Source organism: Diadema antillarum, unplaced genomic scaffold, assembly GCF_040938485.1.
Source record: "Diadema antillarum isolate AM-2024a unplaced genomic scaffold, OU_Dant_1.0 seq00000712_RagTag, whole genome shotgun sequence".
Lineage (NCBI taxonomy): Eukaryota > Metazoa > Echinodermata > Echinoidea > Diadematoida > Diadematidae > Diadema > Diadema antillarum.
Window position 1 is genome coordinate 281,687 of NW_027271616.1, and position 26,760 is coordinate 308,446.

The window sequence follows — 26,760 nt, forward strand, 5'->3', positions numbered from 1 at the left end:
GAGAACAAAGTGTAACATAAGAAAGACAATGACAGGACCGGACACTTTGCACAATGGAAGGAACATGATGCATATCCAATCACAGTTCACTCTCCTAACATGGGCAAAGAGATTTGTCAGTGGCAGAGCAAGTTGATTACAACAGGTCCATACCCGCTTTGAATAGAGAAAGCAAATCAATTGATACAGACTCATGCACTTGCCTTTTTAATGCACCGAGTTATCATGAGGTGCCTTCTCTATGCTCAGTGTTGATCTTTTACTTTGCTCAAAGAAGAAGTGGACACGTCAAGTACCCCAGTATCGTAGTTACATACAATATAAATGGAAGAAACATGCATCATAACATGAAGAGAAAGGTAAAGACAGAATTATAACTGTTGAAAGGAAAATTTTTTCGCACACTACAGATTGTATACGCTATGCTCATTTCCCATATTACTTATCAAACGCACCCAATCACTTTCTCTCTACAAAACCAACAACGCATCTTGGACTGGTCACACATTCTTAAACATACCCACGTATGTCACTGTGAGTATATGCTCTGAAAAATAGCTGACTTTATATCCCGACAACCATCTTCTGCTTGCCAGCAGTGGTTTGAATATTCGGTCTTCTATTTATTTTTTTTCACCTTTCCTTCCTCCTCTGCAGTAATATTCATCTATATCTGACTTCACCTTTTTGCAAGGGGTCAATAAGCCTCATCAAATGAAATTGTGCTCGCCTGTTGATACATATCATTCTAACACTCAGACAAACATGCTTTATCCTTTCATCTTCTTCATGGAACCTTACTGGTGATATTTCTCAAATAATATGAACAAGAGAATTCCCCTCGCAAAGCATCTTCAAAAGTACCCATGAATCCAGTTTGGTGCTGCAACAGATTTCAGTAAATAATGTGGAGTAAAACACTTTCTAGTATAAATGTATGCAATACAGTGGTCAATGACTTCAATGGAATCCCAAATCTGGACACGTTTAAGTTCAGAGAGATCAACAAGTGAGGATCTATACAGTCTTACAGTACTTTAAAAATTAATCAAAATATTGCATAAGGTAAATCTTGAGAAGATGCATGCTGTTTGGCTATATCACAATCAGAACCATATCAAAACCATATCTTCCTACATGTATTTGTCTTCAAACAGGCTGATACGACAATGATGAATTTTTCAAATCCTTTCTCAGCTAAAAAAAAAGCAGAGAGAAATTTATGGACAAATGTGTGCACATGCATACTTCTTGTTGCGATGTTGCAATGCTGTGCGTTTCGTAGATGACGAAAGCATGGAGTATATAGTGTGTACAGAAGCTATAGCATGCCGAATCCCTTGGCGTGTGTGATGGCCTTGAGTAGCCTTTCCTCCAGTTTGGCCTTGGAGGAGTACTCGGGAAGGAGGAGGACGTTGAAACAGGTGTGTGACGTGGGTAACCTGTGGGTGAGATGGAAGTCAGGTCGGATGAGAGAGAGGGGATGCACGCACACATCTTGCATCTTGAATACAGATGCATTTCTCAGACATACAGTGATGAAATAGACCAACCCAAAAGACGAGTCTAGCTCTTAGTTCATAAATAAGTCCAAAGAATGCATATTATTCATGCAGAGACATTGAACACTGCCATGAATAAAGTAGAATAATGTAGACAGCCGTAAACATCCATCATAAAAATCATTACAATGCAAAAAAGTCTTATGTATAATGATATGGAATCAGAGTAAAACCAGAAACATTTGCGGCATAAAATTTTTGTAGATTGGAGCCAACAGTCCTTTTTGAGGCATGAAACTTTCACAAATTGCCACTGGCATTCAATGCATTGTGTAGACAAAAACTTTCATGTGCATTTTACTTTTGCAAATCTTGGCTCCATGCGCAATTTGCCAAAGAAAGTTTTAGGCACATGAAAATTTATAGTTTTAAAGTATACATCAAACCAAGACTAGAAGGTCACTAGAAGAAGACACCGTAGACACGCATTTCACACTGATTTGTTTCCCTTTCCCAAATCCCCCTCATAACATGAGAGACCCACCTCCTACACTCAAGAGTAGAATGAGGTATATGCTAAATTTTCTATCACTTGCAGCACTCACATCAACATACCTGAGTCTACAGCACATGCTTTAGTTTGGCATCAGAAGTGCTCACACCACACCGGGCAACATGCTTACCTGTCTGAGTCTGGTCCGTTCTTGGCAATGATAAGGCGGAGTTTGGAAAGGCCTCCGACCGGCACTCGATCACTTCCCGTGGTGAACATCAGCAGCTTCTTCTTCTGATCATCGTCCATGTTGTGCACAATCTCCCAGAAATATCTGGTTGTACGAAGAGAAAATCATAATTCGAGTAATATGCTAATAATCACGCACATGAAAATAACACCCTTTTTGTTGATGATCTTATTCAGTGAACTGGATTTCTTACTGTGTCAAATACACCCTGCCATACTCTGTTGTTGATGATTTCAATAAATGCTTCCACATATTGGAGTCATCAAATAACCAGAGTGAAAGGACACATGTCTTATTCAATGTCAAGTCTCAAAATCTGATCAAGCAATTTTGTCCTTTATTGGCTACTGCTTGACAACACTTATCTTTGTGAAATAAAGCAAGACAGCATATATACAACACAATATACAACCAATGAAATGATTATGAACGGCCACACGATGTAAGACTCTTCAGCATATCTTTTCATACATTACATTTTTTTCTCTAAATCTAAGGATTGTTTCTCAGAAAGATGCTGTTAGTAGCAGCTACGTATTAATCCTATCAAAGGAACACAACCCTCGCAAACGCAAGAGTGATAAGGATGATCTGACGTCTACGTACTTGATGATTGGAGACGAGCTTGTGTAGCCCCCGTCATACTCCGTTGCCTTCTCCAGCTCATCAAAATCAAAGTTCTGCAAAGTTAGGAACAAACACACATGAGTTGGAAAACATTTTTCTTAAAGCAACAGTCACTTGTGTCATATCAACATTTTGAAAATACAGGCAAACGCTGTTGCGACAAGCTCGCTTACAAGGTACCACTTTTAACAAGGTGAATTCCCCGGTCCCGATTTTCCATTCCTGTGTTCAGCCGGTGTCTCTTTGGCACGTTTATGAGAAGGTAACGATTAAAAAGAGAGGAAAAGAAACAGCTGTCCCAGCGACCATGTTGTAACTGGGAATTCCCCAGTCCCGATTTTCCATTCCTGTATTCAGCTGGTGTCTCTTTTGGCACGTTTAAGGTAACGATTAAAAAGAGAGGAAAAGAAACAGCTGTCCCAGCGACCATGTTGTAACTGGGTTTCCTTTTACATGCTGTAACAACAAATATCTACATCATGGTTTTGCGAGGAGCCGAGTACCACCTGCTTACAGAAATGATAAAAACTTACAAATCAAAATACAGGAGTATTAAAAATACTTCCCAATCTCACATTTGTCACATCTTTGAAAAAGATATTTCTTCCACTTGCCAGGATGGCATTTGGGTGAGGCAAGGGCCCCATGCTCTCAACAGGCAAATGTCCACCCATACTGTTTGACCTACAGCAGGTCCATAGCATTCTGCTCATCATATATTTCAAGTAATATGGTCTATGGTCTACTTCTATATCCAGCGTTGTCTCTTCAGTATTAGCAGCATTCTACTGGAGTGCCATGTCATCATTAATACCCTATCATTGCACCATATATACACCAGGGTTGAGACAGACATGGCGGGTAAATAAAAATCTTGTACAAACACGTAAGCGTTGGACTGGATTCGAACTTGGGTCCTCTGATTGAAAGTCTGATCTACTGTGCCACAGTGCTCCCAAAATAGTCCTCACTAGAAATGATAGATAGATAGACGCCTAGTACTCAAAAACACACATCATAGCTGGTCAGACAAGTATCTACCAGATGTGACTGATAACAAGCCACGGAGCCACACCCTACCTTGCTTCCGCACACGAGCAGCTCCACTTCATCAGGCCGGAACCAAGTCTTGAGGGGTGACTCGTCTGTCACCATGTCGAAGCCCCTCCGGAAGGCCCTGAACTGCCTCTCGATGGACTTGTTGAGGATGAAGTTGGCATACAGATCAACAAATTCCTGTATGCAAGGGTGACAGTTTGAAAACATAGAGTACACATCCTTTACTTTCAGTTCAATCAGTATAACTGTAGATAAAAGTTCACATGTGACGGACACTTCATGTACACATAAGGGCAGTATAAAACATGACAGATGCTAAGGTTTACTTTCTGAAGGTCATATCTACAATGTACATACAACAGCATAACAAATGAAACTGTACCTTTTGACATTCACACACACTTGTCTCCTCATCTTAAGGCTATTTACATCATGACATATGTTTGGTTTAATACAATGTATTACATCATATTACTTCATTTTTTTTATAATTCATTGATCTACATACAAAGACTGACCAGCAACACAGGGTGAAAGGGTTAGTTCACAATAGAATAAAGCATTTTTCATTCACATATAGATGGTTACACAAATATGAGATGTACGCATGTTGGTACATACAGGTAGAGAATCAACTATAAAGAAGCCAGAAATAGGGAGAACATTTATAGCAAAGTAGCAAGAAGACAACACAGAAATGAGGGAGAAAGATAGAAAGATAGAAAAAAAAAAAAGAGAGAGAAGAGAAGCAAGAGATACTCTCACACACACAACATCATTTCATACATACATTACGTAACATCAAATTGCATCACAGTGTATCTCACTGCATCTCACATGATAACAAAATATATGCAAGGAGATAACCAGAATGTACTGTATGCTGTACATGTTAGAGGGACTGTACAGTTCTGGTTGAGGTGAGGATTTAGCTTTTAACGTTTTGCGAGATATTCAGAAACCACTCTATGAGATGTCAAAGAGAATGTAATTCTAAGGGGTATCAAAAGTTTATTTGATGAAAATCCGTTTTGAAATGGCTGATATCCAAAAACAAGGTGAAAAAAAAGAGATCCTCATAAAAAGGCGTGGCCTGACACCTTTTATTATTATCACTTTTTTGGATATCTCAGCCATTTGAAAACCAGTTTTCATCAAATAAACGTTGAATCCTTCTTAAAATTACATACTCTTTCATGTTTCATAAGAGGTTTCTCCTCATCTCACTTAGGAATGTTATAAACCTGAATCCCCACCTCAACCAGTACTGTACAGTCCCTTTAATGATTACTTTTTTTTCCCTCCTGTTTTTGCTCCTTCCTTAAACCCTTTGGACAGTGTGTACAATGCTATAGGTTTTCTGTGCTAATTGGTACTAATGGCGCACAAAGGATATAAGTTGTATAGAGAGAGTGCATCTCCTTCCGCACTGACCTGTCTGTTCTCTGTCGTGACGGGGATGTCGGCTCCATTCTCCTTCAGGTCGTGAGTGATCGTGTTGCCGAAGACGTCTGTGTAGCTGATCAGGAAGTTCATCATGAAAGCTTCCTCAATGTTCCCTTCATGGTCAAGGAGAGCCTTAAGGCTGCTGTAAAGCACCTAGTAGTACCGGAGGAAAACAAAAAGTACCGGTAATTACAAATCAAACTCAGAAAGCAACCAACACAAAGTGTAATTCTCCCTTGCTTCAGTACCACAATTTTACCAATTTGCATAAATGTGCACGACTTTCATACCAAGCTAAAAGGTTTTCTGTGTGTGATGCACTTTTCACTACATGTTACACAAGGAATATTATCCAGTACTCTTTCCAGCCATCAACCAATCAATACAAGCTTGAGGGTAAACTTGTACCTCACTGGGCGCAAAATCACAATAACAATTCCAGATTGTTCTTGTTGTTTTTTCAACTTGCTTGGGTCTACAACAGAAGTTAAGCAAGGCCAGTTTACATTAGATGTGTCAGTGCTTTTGCAAGTCAAGTGATATTTGTAAAATTAACGACTCTTGAAAATATTGCCTGCCCTCCTGTAAAAGATATGCAGTGAATCGCTGTCTCTACAGTGGGAAATCACTAACATTTCTCTTGAAGAGGGACAACACTTATTCCTATTTCTCATTCCATCCCTGCCACTCTGGATCATGAATTTAACCACTTGCAAAGTTGCCTAAAAAGTCCCAATTCATGCAAATATCATGCCCTGGAAATATATGGGGTATATATTATGCTAGCCTGCTAGGGAAAGATACAATTTGTAGACAATTTGGTGCTAATGATAAACAGAATGTGGTCGCATTGAAATATTGCACAGGGTTAACAGTGATGAGACCTCTGACGCAAGACTCACGGGCTGAGCATCGTGTAGATCAGCAAGGACACCGCGTCGTCCCATCAACTTCCGGTATACAACCATGGGGAAATGGACATCGAGGATGATGTTGTTGTAGATGGCAAGACCCAGCACGATGCCAATTAGGGTGTACTGACGGTCCGTCTCAAACGACATCGGGTTGAACCAGTACGTCTGCAGTTCTGTGTTCATTGTGAACATACCTGGCAGAGGTTGAAGAAACGAGGGGAATATATTATTAGAACAGCTTCTTGTTCTCTCCTTACTACAGAATCTAGTGAGGACACTTTAATATCATTGAAACACTCCTAAATTTCTCAAAAGCTTGATTGGTTTTACTCAGAACTTCATAAAAAGATACTTGGACAACAACACAACGCCATGAAAAAAATACCTGAAACCTACATTTGAGCCATTGTTAAAGGCAATTATATCATACACACGTGTCACAGATGTGCTCTGTACTTTCAATAAAATAGTCCCTGTTGTTGCCACTACAAGGATCACAGAACAACCAATTGAACTGATGATACATTTCTGGCGCTGTCTACCAGCATGTGAAGGTGTACCTATATCAGGATTGAAGATTTCCTCAATGACCAGCTGGAAGAACTCTTTGGAGACACCGCCCTCATCCACTCCTTGCTCCCCTTCAAACTCCACGTACAGCTGCTTCTTCAGGTCCAGTGGGTTGTCCATTGCAATCATCTCTAGCTGCTCAGGGTTAAAGGTTCAATAAGGTAGATCAAAGAGTCAGTAAACAAAGGAACACATCATACGAAAAGTAGAACAGCAGAAGACATGCATCTGCACCTCCTAAACAATGACATGAATACGAAAGAGACTATGCTACTTTTTTTCACTTAGACATATTCCTAACAGTCATATAAGTATCCAGTATATGGAAAATACAGCATTCCAACATGTGATGTGGCGTGCAAGAGGCTACCATGACTCACCCTGACTAATGCATCATCCACCACATGGTCTCTGCGCACCTTCAGCTTCAGGTAGGGATTTAGCTCCTCCCCTTGCACGAGACTGTTCAGCAGTGTTAGTCTTCGCTCGTGGAACATGCGAACCCGGTTGTCATAGTAGAGGCCCATGTTCTTTGTTGCCGGGGTGAGGATGAACGGGTAGTTGAGGAAGGAGAAGCGTCCGTCGCTCTCCTTCTTGTAGCAGGTGAAGTCGTGGTCCACCTCCAGTTGGTCATTGAGGGGCTCGTTGTAAAACTCGTTGAAAGGGATGAGGGGTTTACGACAGTCCATCACACTGACCCCCAGCTCCTTGCTGAAGGGGTCTTCCTTGGGCGGCTTCCTCTCCTTGTTCTCGTGGCCAATGGCTCCAAGGAATTCCTGGAGACTCAGTTCCTCCTCCTCTCGGGAGAGTCTACTCCCGACCTCTACCTCTCCTCCCATGATGGAGGCATAGTACAGCATCTTCATGCAGTCTGTGGCCGAGGTTATTGCATCGTCTTCGTTGACTGTTATCCTCCGCGGACCGGCATTGAAGTGCCCGCTAAGCACCTTGAAAGTAATCAACTGCTGCAGGGCCTGCAATTTCCGCATCAAGTTGTCCGCGGGAAATTTCGCCCACGTCTTCGTTAAATTGGAGCAGGCAGGCAAGGGGAGATGACTCAGCGCTCGGCAAAACGTGGGAAAGGCAACTTCTAGGTACTCTGGGCTCGACATCATAGGGTTTTCCATCGTTATTAGGACAAAGTTCAGATGGTGGATGCTGTCCCGAAAGTGAGCGTTGTAGCGGACCTCCACATCGGCGTTTTGGGCTAGACTGGTCACTGCATTGAGCATAGCATTATTAACATTCTCTTGGTCTAATTTAAAAATTGCATCATAAACACGCTGTACCGCCCCAATGTCTACTTCCTTCTTACGAATTGTCTCTGAAGAGCACTCTCCCAGGTCGTGATCCGCGAGATGAGTACTGATACCTTGGAGCCCTTCCTCCGTCTCATCTGCCTCCTTTTCACCTTCAAATTCTTGCCTCCTTTCCTTCTCCGAAAGTCCCTCGGTCTCAATCCTCAGGAAGCTATTGTTCAGTGATTGCCAGCAGGAAAACACCTGCCCGATTACGCGAACTAGTGGCGAATAGTTCTCCGACTCCTTGCAAATCTGTATGAGTTCCGAGACCTTGACTTCTGATAAGGAAGACAGGTCTTTTATACCTACATGAGTAAAAAGATAACCAAAAATCAGTTGGTTAACAAGTGATCTACTTAACAGAAACATGATGCAAAATAATATTTCACCTTTAGACTGGTTCTTTATCATCATAAATATTTTGTAACAACTGCTATGTAATTACTAATCATTTGTATAGAGCCATGCACAATGACAAATCATGGTCGAAGGAAAGTCTTTCATACCACTGAGAATGTGCAGTCTCATTAAATCTACTCTTATCACACAGGATCTTTACTTTGTTCCCCTCTCTTATTAATGAAGAATCAACCATTGGAAACGATTTGCATTATTCTCATTACAACTGAACTATTTTGACCAAAGTGTTGCCACACCTCCATAAAATGATCAAAGAGTTTGGTTTCAAAAAAGTGTATGTTATTATTATTATTATTTTCAAAAAGAAAAAGGTATACACAAATGTTTGGTGTTCTGAGAACTGGGTGATGCAGTACAGCACAAAGTGAGCCAAGAGCGCTCCTTACTTTCTGAAATGCTATTATTCCTATGTGATTTAGAAGAGGTGCTGGTGGTCATGCTGCTAGGGGAACTCGTAGATGGTGTGGGAACGCTACTTGATTTGCTCGTTGAAGGCTCAACCCCTTGCATCTCCATTCCATCATCTTCATCTTTCCCCGTTTTCTGCTGCTTGGGCGGGGCAGAGTCGCACAGGGTCGCCTTCCGTTTGAAGAGGTCCAGTGCCATGGCTGCTGCTTCGTTGCTGCTCAGGTTCTGGCGACGACCACTGGAAGCACAGAACTCATTGCAGCAGCTGGCATTACCGCAGCCGTTCACGAGCTGATAGAAGTAGCGTTCGATAAGCCCTCGTGCAACAGAGCGCTTCCTGCACAGGTATAACAAATATGGCAAGCAAGCAACTGTCATGGCATGTTCATCTTAGGCGTAGTCTATCGACATCTATTATCTGCAAGAATTATTCACCTTTTTAAAACTGGTCTCAAGTACTCTCAGGATGGTAAACATATGGGGAGATCTACACCATCTTTTTTTTTCTGCGTGATTTATTACCAATATGATTAGAATCGATGTGTAGGCATCCATTTTTTGTACAATGTTAGTCAGAATCCTTTGTATCAAATTCAACTCTTTGCAAAAGAATTTGCTGGGCACTGCATCTGATGGCCTTTCTGATGTCCAAAGTTGCCTAGACATACGAACACCTGACTGGATCTTGTGAGAAACTGGTGGACCACAGATTACTGAATCAGATTGGATGGTCTTTAGTAACCTGCAAGTGAGACGTGGTCACAAGTTTGTTCTACTCCCACACCTGTACAATCCGTTTGCTGGAATATTATAGACTGATTTTAACAGCTCCTGTTCCCAACAAAACAGGCCACAAATGGAAACAACTCACTGACATCCCACTGACATTCAGTGCAAAAGCTGTGCAATTTCCAAGGACAGGTGGAAAAAGAGTTCATCATCTTCATAATTTTTGTATTTAATCAGGGGTCACACTTAACTTTTTTTTAACTAGCCAGGCGGACTACTTAGAATCAATTTTGACACTGAAGCAATATTTTGGCTAGCCAGACGGACTAGATACTTCAGAATTTTATGATTTTTAGCTAGTCCGACATGATTTTGGGTGGCCAATGGCCAGCGGACCATCGCCAATTTCGAACCCTGATTTTCCTAACACACATGTCTCAGAAGTAATGGGAAGACATTCTTCAGTGCCACAAATTTTCGGCATCATTAATTCTTGGCACCAGGGCAGATAATTTTTTATGGATCTGCTCACTTCAATAACTACACTGTCAAAAAGAAAAAAAAAAAAGACAGAACATCCTGACTTGAGGATAAAAAAGGCTTGTGTAGTATTTGCAAGTTTAACACACACTACTGTTCAATCTGCTCAAGAAACTGACTTACAATGATAAACTTTGGGCATTGCCATTGGGAGAGTGCATCAGATAAGCACATGTAAAGTGACTGCATATAATCCATCTTGATACTTAAGTTGCATCCCATATTCTGATAGGCATACTTACATTTCATCTGAACTGTCACCGTCTTCCCCTGAATTGCTGCAAATAAATACAAGAATTATTTTCACGATTACAAAAAAAAAAAATTATCCAAATTCCAAGTTATCTAGACTTTTTTTTTCAAACAAATTGAGTACATTTCATTCTATATACTGAACAGATATGTAACTGTTAATGCCTTTAATACTGGAGTGTTATGTGGCCCCAGCAACTAAAACATCTAACATGTTACCAGTACATATTACAAGTGTGTTTACGAAGATCTATTTTGGTACAGTTATTAGTTGATCAGCTCCATCTGAAACATCACTCAATAGAAAGCCACACACAGCTCCATCTGAAACATCACTCAATGCGACCAGAGAAAGCCAAAGTTTTTATTCACCTCCGAATTTAATGTCAGAAGAAATATGGGAAGTGTGTGCACTTTGAATCATTTGAGGTTCTTAATGTTTTGTGGTGGCAATCCTGGGTTTTAGGGGCTAAATTATTTTAGGCTTCTAACTTCAACCATACCTATGGACCTGGGAAAGCCAGATAAAAATTATTAATAATAATAATAATAATTGATAGTAAAAAAAGATGATATGTTCCTATCAAAGTCTAATATGATTAAATATAGACTAGTCTAACAGTTAGGTGGCTTCAAGCTTCAGAGTTTAATAGGGTTGGACTTGCGAGTTTAGGGTTAGGATTGGGTTAGGGCATGGCTGTGCTGAAGCCAGAGAACGAGAAGCCAAAGTTAGACTCTATTAAAGGGAAGGTCCTGTTTTGGTTGATGGTGGCACGTCGGGATGAAATTTTTTGGCAAGATAATGAGAAACTACTTATGAAATATGAAAGAGCATTGAAATTTATGGGGAATTCAAAGTTTGTTTGACAAAAATTGGTCTAGAAATGGCTGAGAAATGCAAAAATACGTCGTCCGATAAAAGTGTGGGACCCACACTTTCCCCCGTGATACGACCTTACCTCCCTCTACCGTTTGAATTTGACTACATTGGGCTTGGGGCTTTTTCAACCGTTATCTTCCGCACACGCGAGCGATTTGTACCGCACGGCTTGGTCTGGGAGGTTGACCTTTTCACCTCCGTGAATTTGGGAGAGAGACGGCGCGGCGAGGGAATATTGCGTAATCATGGGGGTTCATGGCACATTATTTTGCAGACCTGTATGCACGTCGTGTGTGCGTGGAGTTCTGTGATCGCACTGCGCTATCAGCCGTCGCGTCGTTCCGTTTGTTTACTTGAGGGCACATAGTCTCTTTTCCTCGGTGTGATGCTGCGTATAGAGCTCTACGGATTCCGACTCGAGAGCAACTAAAACAGTTAGGTTTTGCGAGACGAGGTGTACATACGTCTCCGACCCAGAAATCTCGCAAAAGAATATAGATTCTTTCGAAATGAGGCGTAGGGGACAACGAAGGGATCGCGATTATTGAAACTGGACAAGATGCCTTCATCCCGTAGAAATGAACCGACGCGACACCTGGATCTACCGACCCCAGCTCGCGATGTCCTGAGTGAAAAAGTGAGTGTACAGGCATTTAGTGTAGAAGTTATAGTCAGTCCGACCCATCTTTATCCGTAAGTGCATGATGTGAGAGCTTGAAGTTTATCTCGTGAAGAATATCCTGTGCCTGCTAGAAAAGATGTATGTAGGATGACCCACAAAAGACTTAATTACTTTATTTTTTCACCTTGATTTTCAAGGTTTTATGCGTGTAAAAAGTTCAGAAAAATAGATTTCTGAATAATGAAATTCGCAAGGGGTAATCGGCCAAACGAGAATGAAGTAGGGTCCCTTAGTGCCGAGTGTTCGTTGATCTGAAAATGAAATAAATTTCCTTATTCTGAAGCGTCCATAGTATTCTCAAGATTATGTGTATCGATCCGAAAACGAAATAAGGCTCGTTATTCCAAAAAGGAGATTCGTTAGTCAAAAATGAAGGAATATTCGTTATTAATTCTAAAAGTGAATAATATGTGCCCGAAGAGAATGGGGGAAGGGGTGATCATAATTTCTGTCGAGTATAGTTTACATGAGATTTGGAAGGGGATGATCTACACTGTATACTACTAGGTAGTATCAGAAACAGGGGAACACAATGGCGCGGCAGCATTGCACCCTCGTCGTGTCATTTTCTTTTCCCTACCTTTGAGTAGCCCCTATTTATAATAACCGTTTCTTCATCATATTACATAGCTCATCCTTATGATGTAATTAATCTGTCATATCATAATCATAAAAATGAAGTATACAATACCTGCAACATAACGACTAACGCTGGCCGTTTGGCGGAGGTTCAGTGGTCCGATGCATCATGATAATGTGCGTGTGTTTACGTATCATTTTCATTCAATTTTCTCTGCGTAGTATCCTATATACTTTTTTAATTAAAGTCTTATATGTATTTTGATTTGTATTTTGATTTGTTTGCTTTTGTTTTCAAAGCTCTTCATTTACTGTTTGTTATTATTAAATTGACTGAGACTCTACATGTATATGCCGTAGAAGACTGTAGGTTGTTCATTCACTGTGTCAGTTTTGTCCATCTATGTAGATCGTACATGTTGTACATAGATCCATCATGATGAATTGCTGTTTGCTTTGATGTGCCCTTTTCTTTGAAGTACTGAATGAATATGAAAGTTATGATAAATGGAAATATGAAATAGATTTTGTAATTTGACAAGCTATAAGATGATTTGCAGGTTGCATAATTCCATTTCCATTTCATAATTTGTTATCACAGTCAGTGAGAACAGCTTGATGTCAGGTTCTAAAACTTTTTAGGATGCTATGATTATGTTCCCCGGATGAATCCCTTCTGAGAAAAACAAAAATCTTCAGATGTATTTTTTTTTTCTCAAAAGGGATTCATCCTGGGAACAATGCGTGTATAATTTTTCATAGATTGTCGGTTATGAATGCAACCAATGTCTTTTCCTTTTACACTTTCAGTAGGCTATGGATACTCTACATCTCAAGTGGCACTTTAGTGGTTTCTCGGGACCTCTGAAAATGAAATCAGACCACCTAACTTCTAAACAGTTTATATTTTGACGGTTCCATCGGAGAACTGTGTCGAAAAAAATGTTTCTTTTCATTGGTAGGCCACGATACATTTCTTTTTTCGGGTCATCAAAATTCGAATTGAACGTTTTTGTAAGCGATCCGAACAGGACACCAAAAATAAATGAATAAATAAAACTCAAGTTTGTCTCGGAATTAACTTGTGAAAACTCAATTGATTCCATTAACAGGGAACGCGGGATATTACGATGAATCATGGTAGTCAATGAGATACGTTGTATGACCCGACGTTACTCTTTCAATATACGTTTACGCGTGAAAAAAGAATGAATCTCTAATTCCACTGTATCAATTTTTTTTATAGATCTCAGGAGCAAATCGAGAAAAGACAGGAATGCGCATTGGAAGCCAGTCAACAAAGGTAATGTTATTCTAATAAATATATCAACAAACGTGACCTGTTCTTTTTCGCATTGGGTGTGTGTGTGTGTGTGCATGTGTATTTGTGTTTTTGTTTTATTTTGTTTTGTGTTTTTTTTGTAGAATGTGAAAACACGTAAGGCCTATATCGGCCTATATGACGCTTATTTTTATTCCGCGAATTTCTTATTAGTCAGAATGGAAGGCATTGTGTGAATATCATTTTACTCTGGTACATAAACTACAGGATGTGCAATTGAATCGTATATTAGTTGAAGAAAATGTCTACTCATGGAACCATGGTAATGATAAAATTATATATGAAAATGTTTCTGTTTTGTTCTTTATTACACAGGCAGATGTGTTCAACAGAATAACAAAACCAAAACCAAAAGCACTAAAAAAATTGGAGAGGTTCGGACATGCCGATTTTCTATTCCCGGCCACGAAGTATCGCCAGAGACAAGTCGCTTTATCCATCTGTCTTTCTCCTGAAAAGTTTCTTCCTCCACCTCTCCGAAGTTCGGCTGAGCCCCTTCACAGCCTGAACGTTCCTGGCGAAAACCATGCCCAGCCCGAGGCCTGTCATTCCATCTGGCCCGCTGCTACCACTGCCCACCTGTCTAAAGAGTTGAACATTGGGGAACGACGTTGATGGCATCACAGCGAGTATCCACGGTGGTTGTTCAAACTGTATGAACAGTTCCTTTGGTAATCTACTCTGCTGTGGAATCGGCAGTAGACTATATCATGGTGTACTATTAGGCCGTAATTTGTTTGTTTGGTTTTTTTTAAAAATACAGTGTACTGTACATTGTTCTAAGTTTTGCACACAACTATATCCCCACAAACACAAGAGCCACTATTAGGGTTCGCGCGTATGCCAAAAAGCGGGATACAAATCTCGAGATTTACATGACCATCGTAATCTCGAGATTTTTGCAAATGTGCACACAAAATCCCACTAATTTGCGCGATCAGCATCGCGACGGTACCCCCAACAAATCTTGCACTTGATTTCTGAAATAGTGCGCTGATTTGCTCCCGGTGACCGCGTAAACGGCTGACCGAAAATACTTTACTCATCTCCAGATTTTATATTCCATCATTCAAGCGAGCATCACAATAATGGGTAAATGACAACATCACACTACTGTGTGGCAGCTGCGTAAATATTGTCGGTACATGCAAACGCGTGAAGAGGGGGAAAAATCTCGAGATTTGGAGTTCAATCGTCATCCTGGGTCGTCATCCCGCTATGTTGTTATACGTGTGGCTCCGGCTAATTGCGCGTAGATATTCTACATACTGGAAAGATAGTAAACACAATATCAAGACATGCATGATCATGAATGCGAACGATCCGGGTTGTTTCATGGTACTGATAGGGTATTATGAAGGAAATTGTACGTATAAGGTCCACGAGTGTAGTAGCCGCGTTTGTACGTACCATATAGCGGGTTACCAAGCTCCCCGAAACTCGAGTTTTTATTTTGTTTTGTTTTATTTGTTTTCTTTGTTTTTGTTGAAACCGTTAATCGACACTCTCCAAATTAATTGGTTAGTAGAGTATACTATGCGCTCGGAAACTAGAGTTTGTTGGGCTTTTTGTCTGTTTCTTTATTTGTCTGTTTTTATTTTTGCAGCCTTTCTCCCTCACAGAAATACTAGTAACTCGCTAATTGCCTATCGATAAATCGATAAAACTACAAGCATTGTTCTTGAACCTCACATACATTGTCGAGTGCACGCCGTTGTGGCGTGCGCTATGAATGATGGGATATGAAAAATTCGAGTTTTTGTGGTCGACCGTTCACACGTGTGTAGTGTATTTGCGGGACAAAGATTAGCGCGCTAATAACAGCAAGATTTCTTGGGTTTAGCATTGCGCTGCTGACCGCGCTTTGTTGGGTTTTTGTCAACTCGTGCAAAGAACTCAGTTTACTAGCGGGTTACAAATTTCTCGTTTTGTTACCCAGTAATTTTTATACGTGTGAATCCCCCTATAGGCGTGTATAGATGAGTAATGAATGCCAGCGCGTTTTCACTTATTTTTCATGTTTATATAGGCTGTATGTTTGTTTATTATTGCCCTTGTCATATTCAACAAAACAACAAATTACGATACAAAATAATAATATTATACTCAGTATACATTACGCAACAGTCACTCCAAAGATATTACCCTGAATGCCCATCCCCCGTCACATGGACGTAGGGCCTAATTTACACTGTACAGTGACGTTCAAACAGTAAAAACATTGACTCAACGATCAATCATTAGTTCACACATTGTATACACACATGTTTACATGTATGCTGGTTAATTTCTTTGGTAGTGCAATACGCTGTACAGGCCTGCTGGTAAATTCCCACAAGATGTTCGTAATCTGTCCTTTTTAGTACCTCGGATAAGCTTGATTTTCAGACATTTCCTTTTTTATGTCGAAGGTATATTTTTTCTCTTCCTTTTCTCATATTATCCCTGTGAATTATCCCTGTATGAATTTTCTTTGCAAATATGTGGCTTGACCGTAAGTTTCTTATAGATAATCTATTACATCGGTAAGTATGTAAATTTTGCTATTAACAAACAGGCAATGTTCGCACCTCTTTAAAATAATGGCAGAGAGAAGTTTAAATTTGCGCTTTCAAGCACAGCGATATGCTTGACGTGGAATTATTATAGGTGATATATATTGAATATGACTGGGAAGAACACTGTCAAACCGAAGATAATGATAATTCACATGTTACTGCTCAGTATTATCAGTGTAATTCATTTTTGTATAATATTCACATTATTAGTATTATGTCTCGCCATCGTTGTTGTTCCTGTTACTGGTCATTGGTCATTGGTGTTTTTTGTTTTTGTATGTGTGCTATATGCCTATATCTCGCGAATCGTGAAGAGGCTAATGGCTGGGAGCCAAATGATATCAGATAATTATTGTCGATAGCATTAGCACTAACTGGAACGGATTCCACGTACTCTGGCGTTATGAGCATCGTCAAAATAATCTTGACAAAACATATTTTCTCCTCAATCAAAACAGAGGTTCTCGGGAGGTTTGTAATGACAACTTATATAGAGAATGAAATCATTTGTGATGATGATAATAGTACAGTATTCATGATAATCATTACAATGGTATAAAAAACGGTAACAACAAAGGCAACAATTTCAAGCGGCAATACCAATTCCAGGAGTTAGCTGTTTTGTTTAGCAATAACCTCGAATTTTTTTTTAATACCACGAACTGCGTGTTTGTGATTGATGAAAAAAAAAAGTTAAGTGCATTAATTACTTCACGCAACCACATTGGCCTCATTAGCTGTTATACGAGTTGATAAGAATAATCACAGAAATATTCATTTTCAAAAGTGATCGACACTTCGTCTTGTAATTGTACTTACATTTCCCTTGAAATGTTGGTATGTACGGTCCGATATCACCATCTCCGGTTCTGTCCGAGGTCATAATGTGCAGTAATCGTGGATACTGGTTAGCTCGGTTAGCTTCAAGAGGGATAATTTTAAAGCGAAATGCCGATCCAGAGCACTTGCAAGATAAACTTTATACACTGACGAGAAACTAACTGTAAACAATCGAGGGAACTTGATTAACCACAACTGAAATGCTCTTCCAGGGAATATAAAGCATATGAAAATATGTATGTATAGGGTTCACCTTCAAGATCAACTCTTCTTGTTTTGTTCTAATTTATTTATATTGTAATTCAATTATTTTTAGTGTCTTTTTATTGCACTTCATTGTACTTGAATGATGGTGAATAAAACTAGACTGAACTAAACTAGAACCGAGTTTGTAATCCTTGACAAGATCAACCTTGTTTCGTTCGTCAAGTTCACAGCTTTGTCGACCTCATGTTTCAGCAAGGAACTGTGAACGGAAAGATATCTCCTCCCTCTCTCTCCCTCCCTCTCTCTCTCTCCTTCTCTCTCTCTCTCTCTCTCTCTCTCTTTCTGACCTTAGTTTCAGGCTTACCGTGTTGTTTTGTTTCAGTTTTTACATCAGAATTGTCGGAAAAGATTTGAATGTAATCCATGGTCGGGGAGGTGTGCTGCCGCACAGTTTCATCCCTCGTCTTGGTGCATCCGATTGAAAAATTGCCTTTTATACATCGACGTTTATAAGCATTAGAAATCTGATCAGTGTTTTTGAAGTATCTTTGACAAAATAAATCATGGATGTACATAATCGAAAAGAATTCAAACCTACGACCTCCTGATCTCCGGATTTTCAGGAATATATTGACATCTTATTTTCCTACACAAAATTTTGGTACACTGTCTTTTACATCTATGTATCTGTATATGCCCGAAATGAGTTGGATGTGATGTATACAATTTCTATAAAATGATGCATGTATCTATAGTTCACACCAATGTCTCATCTGTATTATGGTTTGCGAATTGTCTCCATGTTGATACTTTATAGTTTTCCCCTCCAAAATAGCCCAAAAGAGTCTTGCTATTTAATTTAAAGAGAATTGCTGCAGTCTGTAGGCCTATCGTTGTATTTTTATACTATGTGAAAATTATTTACCATAATACACGCATTTTTTTAAATATTCCAATGTTAAGATCAACAGATTTATCATTATTTATTATAAGGCTTGTTTCTTATGCTACTTACCTTTTCACATCAAACAAGATACTGTACATTGTTTAGCACTGTCAGAATTGTGATTGAAAAAAAAAATATGTGGTGTGGTTTACATAGGTACATGTATACAAGTATTTGTTATATATACAGATATATATATATGTGACCCTGCACCTCAAAACAAACAAAAAGTCGCCAGACATGAATTTTTAGTTAAGACCATATTCCGAAAGAGCAGACTTTAAGCTTTAAAAGGATGTATAACTCAAATCAAATGGACTCTCCTAACCTATCTAAATATTGGAAAGAAAGCACAAACTCAGGAAAAGTGTGAACTGAGAAAAGAGGCTCTGAAGTACAGTGTCTATTCAAGCGCTTAATGTTTACCAAACCGTGCTGGCTGTGCGATGAATGGGACAAAAACAGGAAGTAAACCACCAGAGTAACACAATGAAGGGATTATCAGATTAAACTGAAATTATACATGCCTCATTAACAGATTCTGTTCAAAGTTAATGCCAACTTTGAAAGCAGTAGCTCCATCCTTTCAAAAGTTATTAGAGTTGAAAGTGAAGAGTGTGGACAAGCTTTTTCAGAAATGAAAAAGGGATTCTAAAGACACACCTAATCACGCTATTCTACCGAAAATGTTCGAGATAAACTGCTAAAAAAACACACTTTCCTGCCCGTTTTATGATACCAAATTTTAGCATAATGTAAAAGAAGACCCGCTCTTTCAGAAAATATGAAAAAGTCAAGTTCGGCTAGGTTGACCCATTTCACTTATTTTCAGTCCTCACGCAAAATCAGTGTGTGCGACTTTATGTTCGTTTTGAGGTGCACGGTCACATATATATATATATATATATATAAAGTAAAAGAATTAGAAGAAGAACGCCGTAAAAAAATAAATCATAGATCTTGAAGATCTTAAAAACGGAGCATAGCTCTCAAATACTGAAAGGCAAGGTCACACTCTTCATCAGTTCAAGAGTGTGACCTTGCCTTTCAGTATTTGAGAGCTATGCTCCGTTTTTAAGATCTTCAGGATCTATGATTTTTTTTTTAACGGCGTTCTTGTTCTACTAATTCTTGTACTTATTATCATCAAGATGCCGAGCAAACCAATTTTCTTATTACAATTCTGTATATATATATATATATATATATATATATATATATATATATATATTGGCCTCTTATTACTATTTCTATTTCTGTTCAAATGCATGCAAATTGGTTGCTATTTTGCTTTTATGTTTATGTCTCATCAAGCCCTTGAAAAAGGCTGGTGAAACAGCCGAAAGCTTGGGGAATAAAGGCAAGACTGAACATCACTGCAACGTCTATACTGCAAGTTTTCCTTCCGTCACACACACACACACACACATATATATATATATATATATATATATATATACGTAAAACTGTCTCGAAATTACTCAAATTTCCAATTCTATTCTGAAGAATGGGAAAAGACACGCGAATACAAGCGGTGTTCAAAATTTACACTAAATACACATGTACACACATCTCTGTATGAACACTGTCAAACACTGTTTGTGATATGATGGTCACTGCATGTTATAGATTTTGCTTGTGGAGATAGATTGACAAGAGTTTTTGCTTGACGGCATCGTCTTCCATACGGTTACAGCTCGTTATTCCGAAGGGTCGTTATTCCGAAGGCTCGTTATTCCGAAGGCTCTTCAGTCCGAAGTTTCGTTATTCCGAAGGTTCGTTATTCCGAATTTCATTTTCGGATTAACAAAATCTTCGATAGCGAACCTTCTGAATAACGCTACAAAAATGTTCGGATTAACGAACCCTTTTTCATTTTCAGATTAACCAACATCTAGATATAGGGAACTTGTGTGTTTGGCATTAAGGAACCTTCGGAATAACGAACCTTCGGAATTGAAGAACCTTCGGAATAACGAACAGCACCCTTCCATGTACAGCCAAGATTTCAACCTGCAGATGAGCCAAGACACCTTGTTTCATACGTGAGTATATAGGTATAAAAAGCTGTCATTGATTTGAAATTGTAACACGACATTTCCATATAGAATAATGTAAACCTAAATATAGAATCATATAAAATGTCTTTCAGGGTGTCTTACTAAAAATTTTTGATTAAAACATTGTTGATTTCTCCGTACCGAAACTTTTATGGATCATCACATCGCCTACAATGTATACGTTGTTTATAACAAACGCTCAGTAAGATTTGTGTAATATGAACCATGACTCCATTCTGTCAATATATTTCGAGTTTCGCAGTCGAATTTCACTGTGGGGTGTTTGAGAGATGTACATCATGATAACTGCTAGGGAGTTGAATGTTCCAGCATGATCCTGTCGAATTCACTTGCATTATAGGTATACATCGGAACTCTATTGTAGCTCGATCCACTAAACATGGGCAAGTCAGTTTGCATGCTATGCACAGTGAAATCAGTGAAATTTCGGCCACTATAATTATACTGAACAAAACATACGATCCCATCGCTGACAAAAACCTGACAATTGATATTATATATAGCATTCTAACTAGAAGTTTCCATGAAGTATAATACAACATAGATATGTAATCAAGTCACTGCCAGGGGGTCTTACCAAAAACAATTCTGAGTAAAATATTTTTGATTCAATGATTCATCACATCGCGTTCGGTACGTGTTTACTTATTTTGTTTACACGCGCTAAGCAGAATAAAGCAGAATGAACCATTTGTCAAGCAGGTAAGTCATATTATTCATGACGTGATTGACAATACAGACTTTGCCACAATAGTTCCGTAACGGTAAATTAACACAAAATCTATGATCATCGTTTGATGATAAGAAACCAAGTGTTGTCTTTATTATATTCCATGAATACTTCACGTATAAAACGTTGTGATACTATATACGTACGATACCTGCCCGTAATATGGATCATTCACGTAAACAAATCCCCGCTCTTATTTTTTTTTTCGGCAGTTGTAACGGGGAAGTGACTGTAGGTGTATCAAACACAGCTATTAACAAGGAAAAGTAGAAATTACGCGGTGCGTAACATATGTCCCCGCCGGAAGTAGCATTTTGTAACAAAATGTGCAATATAGGTAAAAAATCAAGGTCAAAGGTCAAAATTCTGTGTAGAAGTTTTGAAGCCCTCACCTAGTGCCATCACATAAAGCAAATGGAATCGAAATTGGGTAAGAAATGGCGAAGGAGTAGCATTTTGTAGCCAATGTACAATATAGGTCAAAAATCAAGGTCAAAGGTCAAAGAAGACAAAGGTCAAAATTCTGTGCGGAAGTTTTGAAGCCCTCACCTAGTGCTATCACATAAAGCAAACGGAATCGAAATCGGGTTAGAAATGGCGAAGGAGTAGCATTCTGTAGCAAAATGCACAATATAGGTCGAAAATCAAGGTCAAAGGTCAAAGAGGTCAAAGGTCAAAATTCTGTGTAGAAGTTTTGAAGCCCTCAACTAGTGCCATCATATAAAGCAAACGGAATCGAAATCGGGTTAGAAATGGCGAAGGAGTAGCATTTCGTAGCAAAATGTACAATATGGGTCAAAAATCAAGGTCAAAGGTCAAAGAAGTCAAAGGTCAAAATTCTGTGTAGAAGTTTTGAAGCCCTCACATAGTGCCATCACATAAAGCAAACGGAATCGAAATCGGGTTAGAAATGGCGAAGGAGTAGCATTTCGTAGCAAAATGTACAATATAGGTCAAAAAATCAAGGTCAAAGGTCAAAGAAGTCAAAGGTCAAAATTCTGTGTAGAAGTTTTGAAGCCCTCACCTAGTGCCATCACATAAAGCAAACGGAATCGAAATCGGGTTAGAAATGGCGAAGGAGTAGCATTTTGTAGCAAAATGTACAATATAGGTCAAAGGTCAAGGTCAAAGGTCACGACTGAAATTCTGTGTAGAAGTTTCAAAGCTCCCATGTAGTGCTATCATATAAAGCAAACAGAATCAAAATTGGCTCATAAATGACAGAGAAGTAGCAAATTGAAGATTTTGATCACACACGGACGCACACACGGACACACGGACGGACGGACGGACGGACGGACGGACGGACACACGGACGGACACACGGACACACACACGTACGGAGCCCGTTTCATAGTCCCCTGCTCGAACTCGTTCGGCGGGGACAAAAAAAAAGTGATTTCATTCATGCAAACGTGTATTATTACTATTTTGTCGCATGATTTCGGACATGAATTTCATACATTTCAGAAGCAGCAGTGAGATTGAAATATTAACATACCTATAGAGATGACCCTTGGTTGCTAAACATACCGATTTGGCAGTCAAAATCAAGGAACCAGCCAATAAATGGTATATATTTTCCTTCTCTAATTCAATTCAATGTATTAATTTCTTTATTTCCATCTTTGAAAAGACATGATTAAGAAAAAACTTTGAATTTCAGAAACTCAAGTCCTACAGGCCTACCGGTAATTGCAGTGTCGTTGATTTTCAATTGACAATTACAAATGTATGTCGCATAACTCACATTATTATCAAACAAAACTCTCTAAAAAAAAAAGATTGAGTGAAAATATTCACTCTCGAAGGAGTGAATACAAAAAAGAGTGAATTTAGAGTGAAATTGGAGTGAATTTCGAGTTAACATGTTCATTTTCACTCATTTTGGAGTGACCGCAGGGATCTCGAAGATTTTGGACTTTGCCACAATAGTTCCGTAACAGTAAATTAACACAAAATCTATAATCATCGTTTGATGATAAGAAACCAAGTGTTGTCTTTATTATATTCTATAAATACTTCACGTATACGTTGTGATACCAAGGAGGTACTACGTACGATACCTGCCAGTAATATGGGTCATTCACGTAAACAAAAATCTCGGCCTCGAATTATACGATTGGTAACAAAAGCTATCATTGATATGAAATTGTAACACGACATTTCCATAAAGAATAATTAATAAACCTAAATAAAATGTCTTTCAGGGGGTCTTACTAAAAATTATTTGATTAAAACATTGTTGATTCCTCCGTACTGAAACTTGTGTATGGTTCTATCACATCGCCTCCAACGTATACATTGTTTATAACAATATAACGCTCAGTAAGACTCAATAAGCGCTTTCACATCAGCCCGATGTTTCGAAATAGCGCGCTATTTTCTGACTTGGGAAATTAAAAAATATCTCGAGCTTGGATTTTTATCGGGCTGATGTGAAAACGCCTATTGTGAACCATATAACTCCATTCTGTCAATATCGCCGGTGGAGCTCTTATAGCTCGATCCACTAAACATGGACAAGTCAGTTTGTATGCTATGCACAGTGAAATCAGTGAAATCTCGACCACTATAATTATACTGAACAAAACATACGATCCCATCAGTGACAAAACCCGACAATTGATAGTATATATAGCATTCTAAGGGTGCTGTTCGTTATTCCGAAGGTTCGCTATTCCGAAGGTTCGTTATTCCGAAGGGTCGTTAATCCGAAACACGCAAATTCCCTATACCTACAGGTTCGTTAATCCGAAAATGAAAAAGGGTTCGTTAATCCGAAAATTTGTGGCGTTATTCCGAAGGGTCGTTATTCCGAAGATTGGTTAATCCGAAAATGAAATTCGGAACAATGAACCTTCGAAATAACGAATCTTCGGAATAAAGAGCCTTCGGAATAACGAATCTTAGGAATAAAGAGCCTTCGGAATAACGACCCTTCGGAATAACGAGCTGTAACCGCATTCTAACTAGAAGTTTCCATGAAGTATATACAGCATAAATATGTAATCAAGTCACTGCCAGGGGGTCTTACTTAAAATAATTCTGATTAAAATATTTTTGATTCAAATTATTCATCACATCGCGTTCGGTACGTGTTTACTTATTTTGTTTACACGCGCTAAGCAGAATAAAGCAGAATGAACCATTTTGTCAAGCAGGTAAGTCATATTATTCATGACGCGATTGATAATACAGACTTTGCCACAATAGTTCCGTAACAGTAAATTAACACTAAATCTATAATCATCGTTTGATGATAAGAAACCAAGTATTGTCTCTTATTATATTCTATAAATACTTCACGTACAAAACGTTGTGATACCAAGGAAGTACTCCGTGATACCTGCCCGTAATATGGGTCATTCACGTAAACAAATCTCTGCTCGTTAGCTTTTTTTCGGCAGTTGTAACGGGAAGTGACTGTATGCGGTAAATTTTGATTAAAAAATGATAATAAATGACCGGACGATAGATTGCCTGAATTTCACCCCAGCAATTTTTTTTTTTTTTTTTTTTTTTTTTTTTGGGGGGGGGGGGGGCTGTAACTTCACAATTAATTTCCATAAAAATGTAGTGTCTATACTAATGTATTTTGGCTCATTTGGAGGTTGAAATCTTGACGCAAACTTCTTTCGTTTCATGTGTGTGAAGCTGCAGACTGCAATATAGGTGTAGCGTTTCAAATATTGGCGTCGTCTATCTGTTTGGATACTTTCTGAAATGTCTTTGACACAAAAAAAAAAAAATTCGGAAGTTACCGATCGAGTTTTTTTCCTACTTTTGGGAATTGTGAGGGTGGCTAGTCGCGATTATTCAATAGTGCCTCACATGCGCTGATCAAGCCTGTGTCAAGACAGTCATAAACATGTCTCTGAGCTGGCGGTTTGAACATCAAAAATTCAATCGAAATCCATCTAGGATCTTTTTTCTGTGTGTGTGTAGTAGCTAGTACACGTGTGTCTAGTCTTCAAACTTTCATGTTCGAATAGATGATAAAATCGTTGATGCCGGTGGTTCTCAAGTACAGACATACGTGAAATATCTACAGTCGGTGCCATAACCATTCAATTACTTTCTTCGGACTCACAAAGTTTAGTACCCAATGGCACAACCTTGGATACATAGTATTCAATGGATGGAGCTGTACATTACTAGACAGTCGGATCATTTCCATAACCAGGTAGGTAGGGATACTGGTATCGGCGACCCAACACGTTCAATGGGGTTACGATACCGGTGTGTGTTCCACCGTACACCAAATGAAGCAAGTGGCTGGGCATTGGGTATTGTGTGTGTTTCTCTGGTGTGTGTAGGTCTGTACGGCGAGAGTTGGGAGAAGGGGAGAGAGATTCTGCCGAGAGTCCTTGGGGAGCTCGCAGAGTGATAGGAAAGCCTAAAAATAGATGTGTTTCGGTCAAGGGGTCAGGAGGGCCTGTCGCTTGGAGGAATGGAAGGCGTGGAAGGTGGCTGGAGTTTGGCTCGCAAAACGCAGAGACAGTATCGTATTGCAATGGAAACGGCAGGTGGCGCTCTGTATGTAACGGTCATCCTGATAGATGTTGGAAAGATTTTGCCTTCTTGCAGCAAATTACTATGTACTAAATTCGTAATTTTCTCATCTATTTTACCCTGTAATGTGAAACGAACCATCGTGGATGTTGATACTATCCTTCCTCAACACAATTTCATCAAGTATTCTGCAAATACTAGCAAATAACATTCTGATACGCCACATAAACAGGAACAGGACCATCCCTTTAACGTTAGTAAGCCTAGAGATTCCTAGGCCTACTAAATCTTAAAATAATTCAGCCCCCTTGTAAACCCAGGATAGCCATGGCCATGGCTTAATCTCGTAACGTCACAGCTGTACGGTGCTGGTGTCATTAAATAGGCCTATCTATGTGAGTATGTCTATGCCTTCCATAAGTTTAGAGTTCTACATTATCATGATGATGCATACAAAATGCAATCCCGTAAATTTACCTTTCTTGTACTGCTTCCTCTTCCAGAGCTTCTTCCTGAGGAGGCGAAGCTTTCGAATCCTGCTTCGTTGAATTCATACGCAAGATTAACCCAGACCACACGCAAGCAATCTGAAATATTCTGTCCAACGGTAGTCAGTGCAATAACATGACAACACACCTCTCTGTTAACTAACTGCTTGTCTTTTCACTCAGTGAGCTCAGCATCCAGCAGGCAGTATTATTTTCTGGAATGGCAGACTGCCTTGTTTCCACTTTCACAAAACGTCCATAGGCTCGGGTTTCATCGCATATTTCACTGCTCGATAATCTACTGCTATGTCTTGTCTCTACTTCAAGGAACGGGCATCCGTTAGGCAGCTCATTCCTCCTGCGTGATCATGCAGTGCACAACGTTATACTGTGGTGGCGGC

General features: G+C 39.2%; 1 protein-coding gene across 1 annotated transcript; it reads right to left on the reverse strand.

Moving 5' to 3' along the window:
* On the reverse strand, positions 1–26,760 carry LOC139737888 (ubiquitin-protein ligase E3A-like). Its single transcript, XM_071648557.1, has 11 exons — positions 26,349–26,760; positions 10,502–10,537; positions 8,969–9,327; positions 7,242–8,467; positions 6,852–6,996; positions 6,280–6,485; positions 5,366–5,530; positions 3,953–4,108; positions 2,852–2,925; positions 2,186–2,329; positions 1–1,442 (listed from the first exon to the last, which is right to left on the reverse strand). Exons 1-11 carry the CDS (start codon positions 26,423–26,425, stop codon positions 1,322–1,324), a joined length of 2,709 nt encoding a protein of 902 aa, XP_071504658.1. The 5' UTR covers positions 26,426–26,760; the 3' UTR covers positions 1–1,321.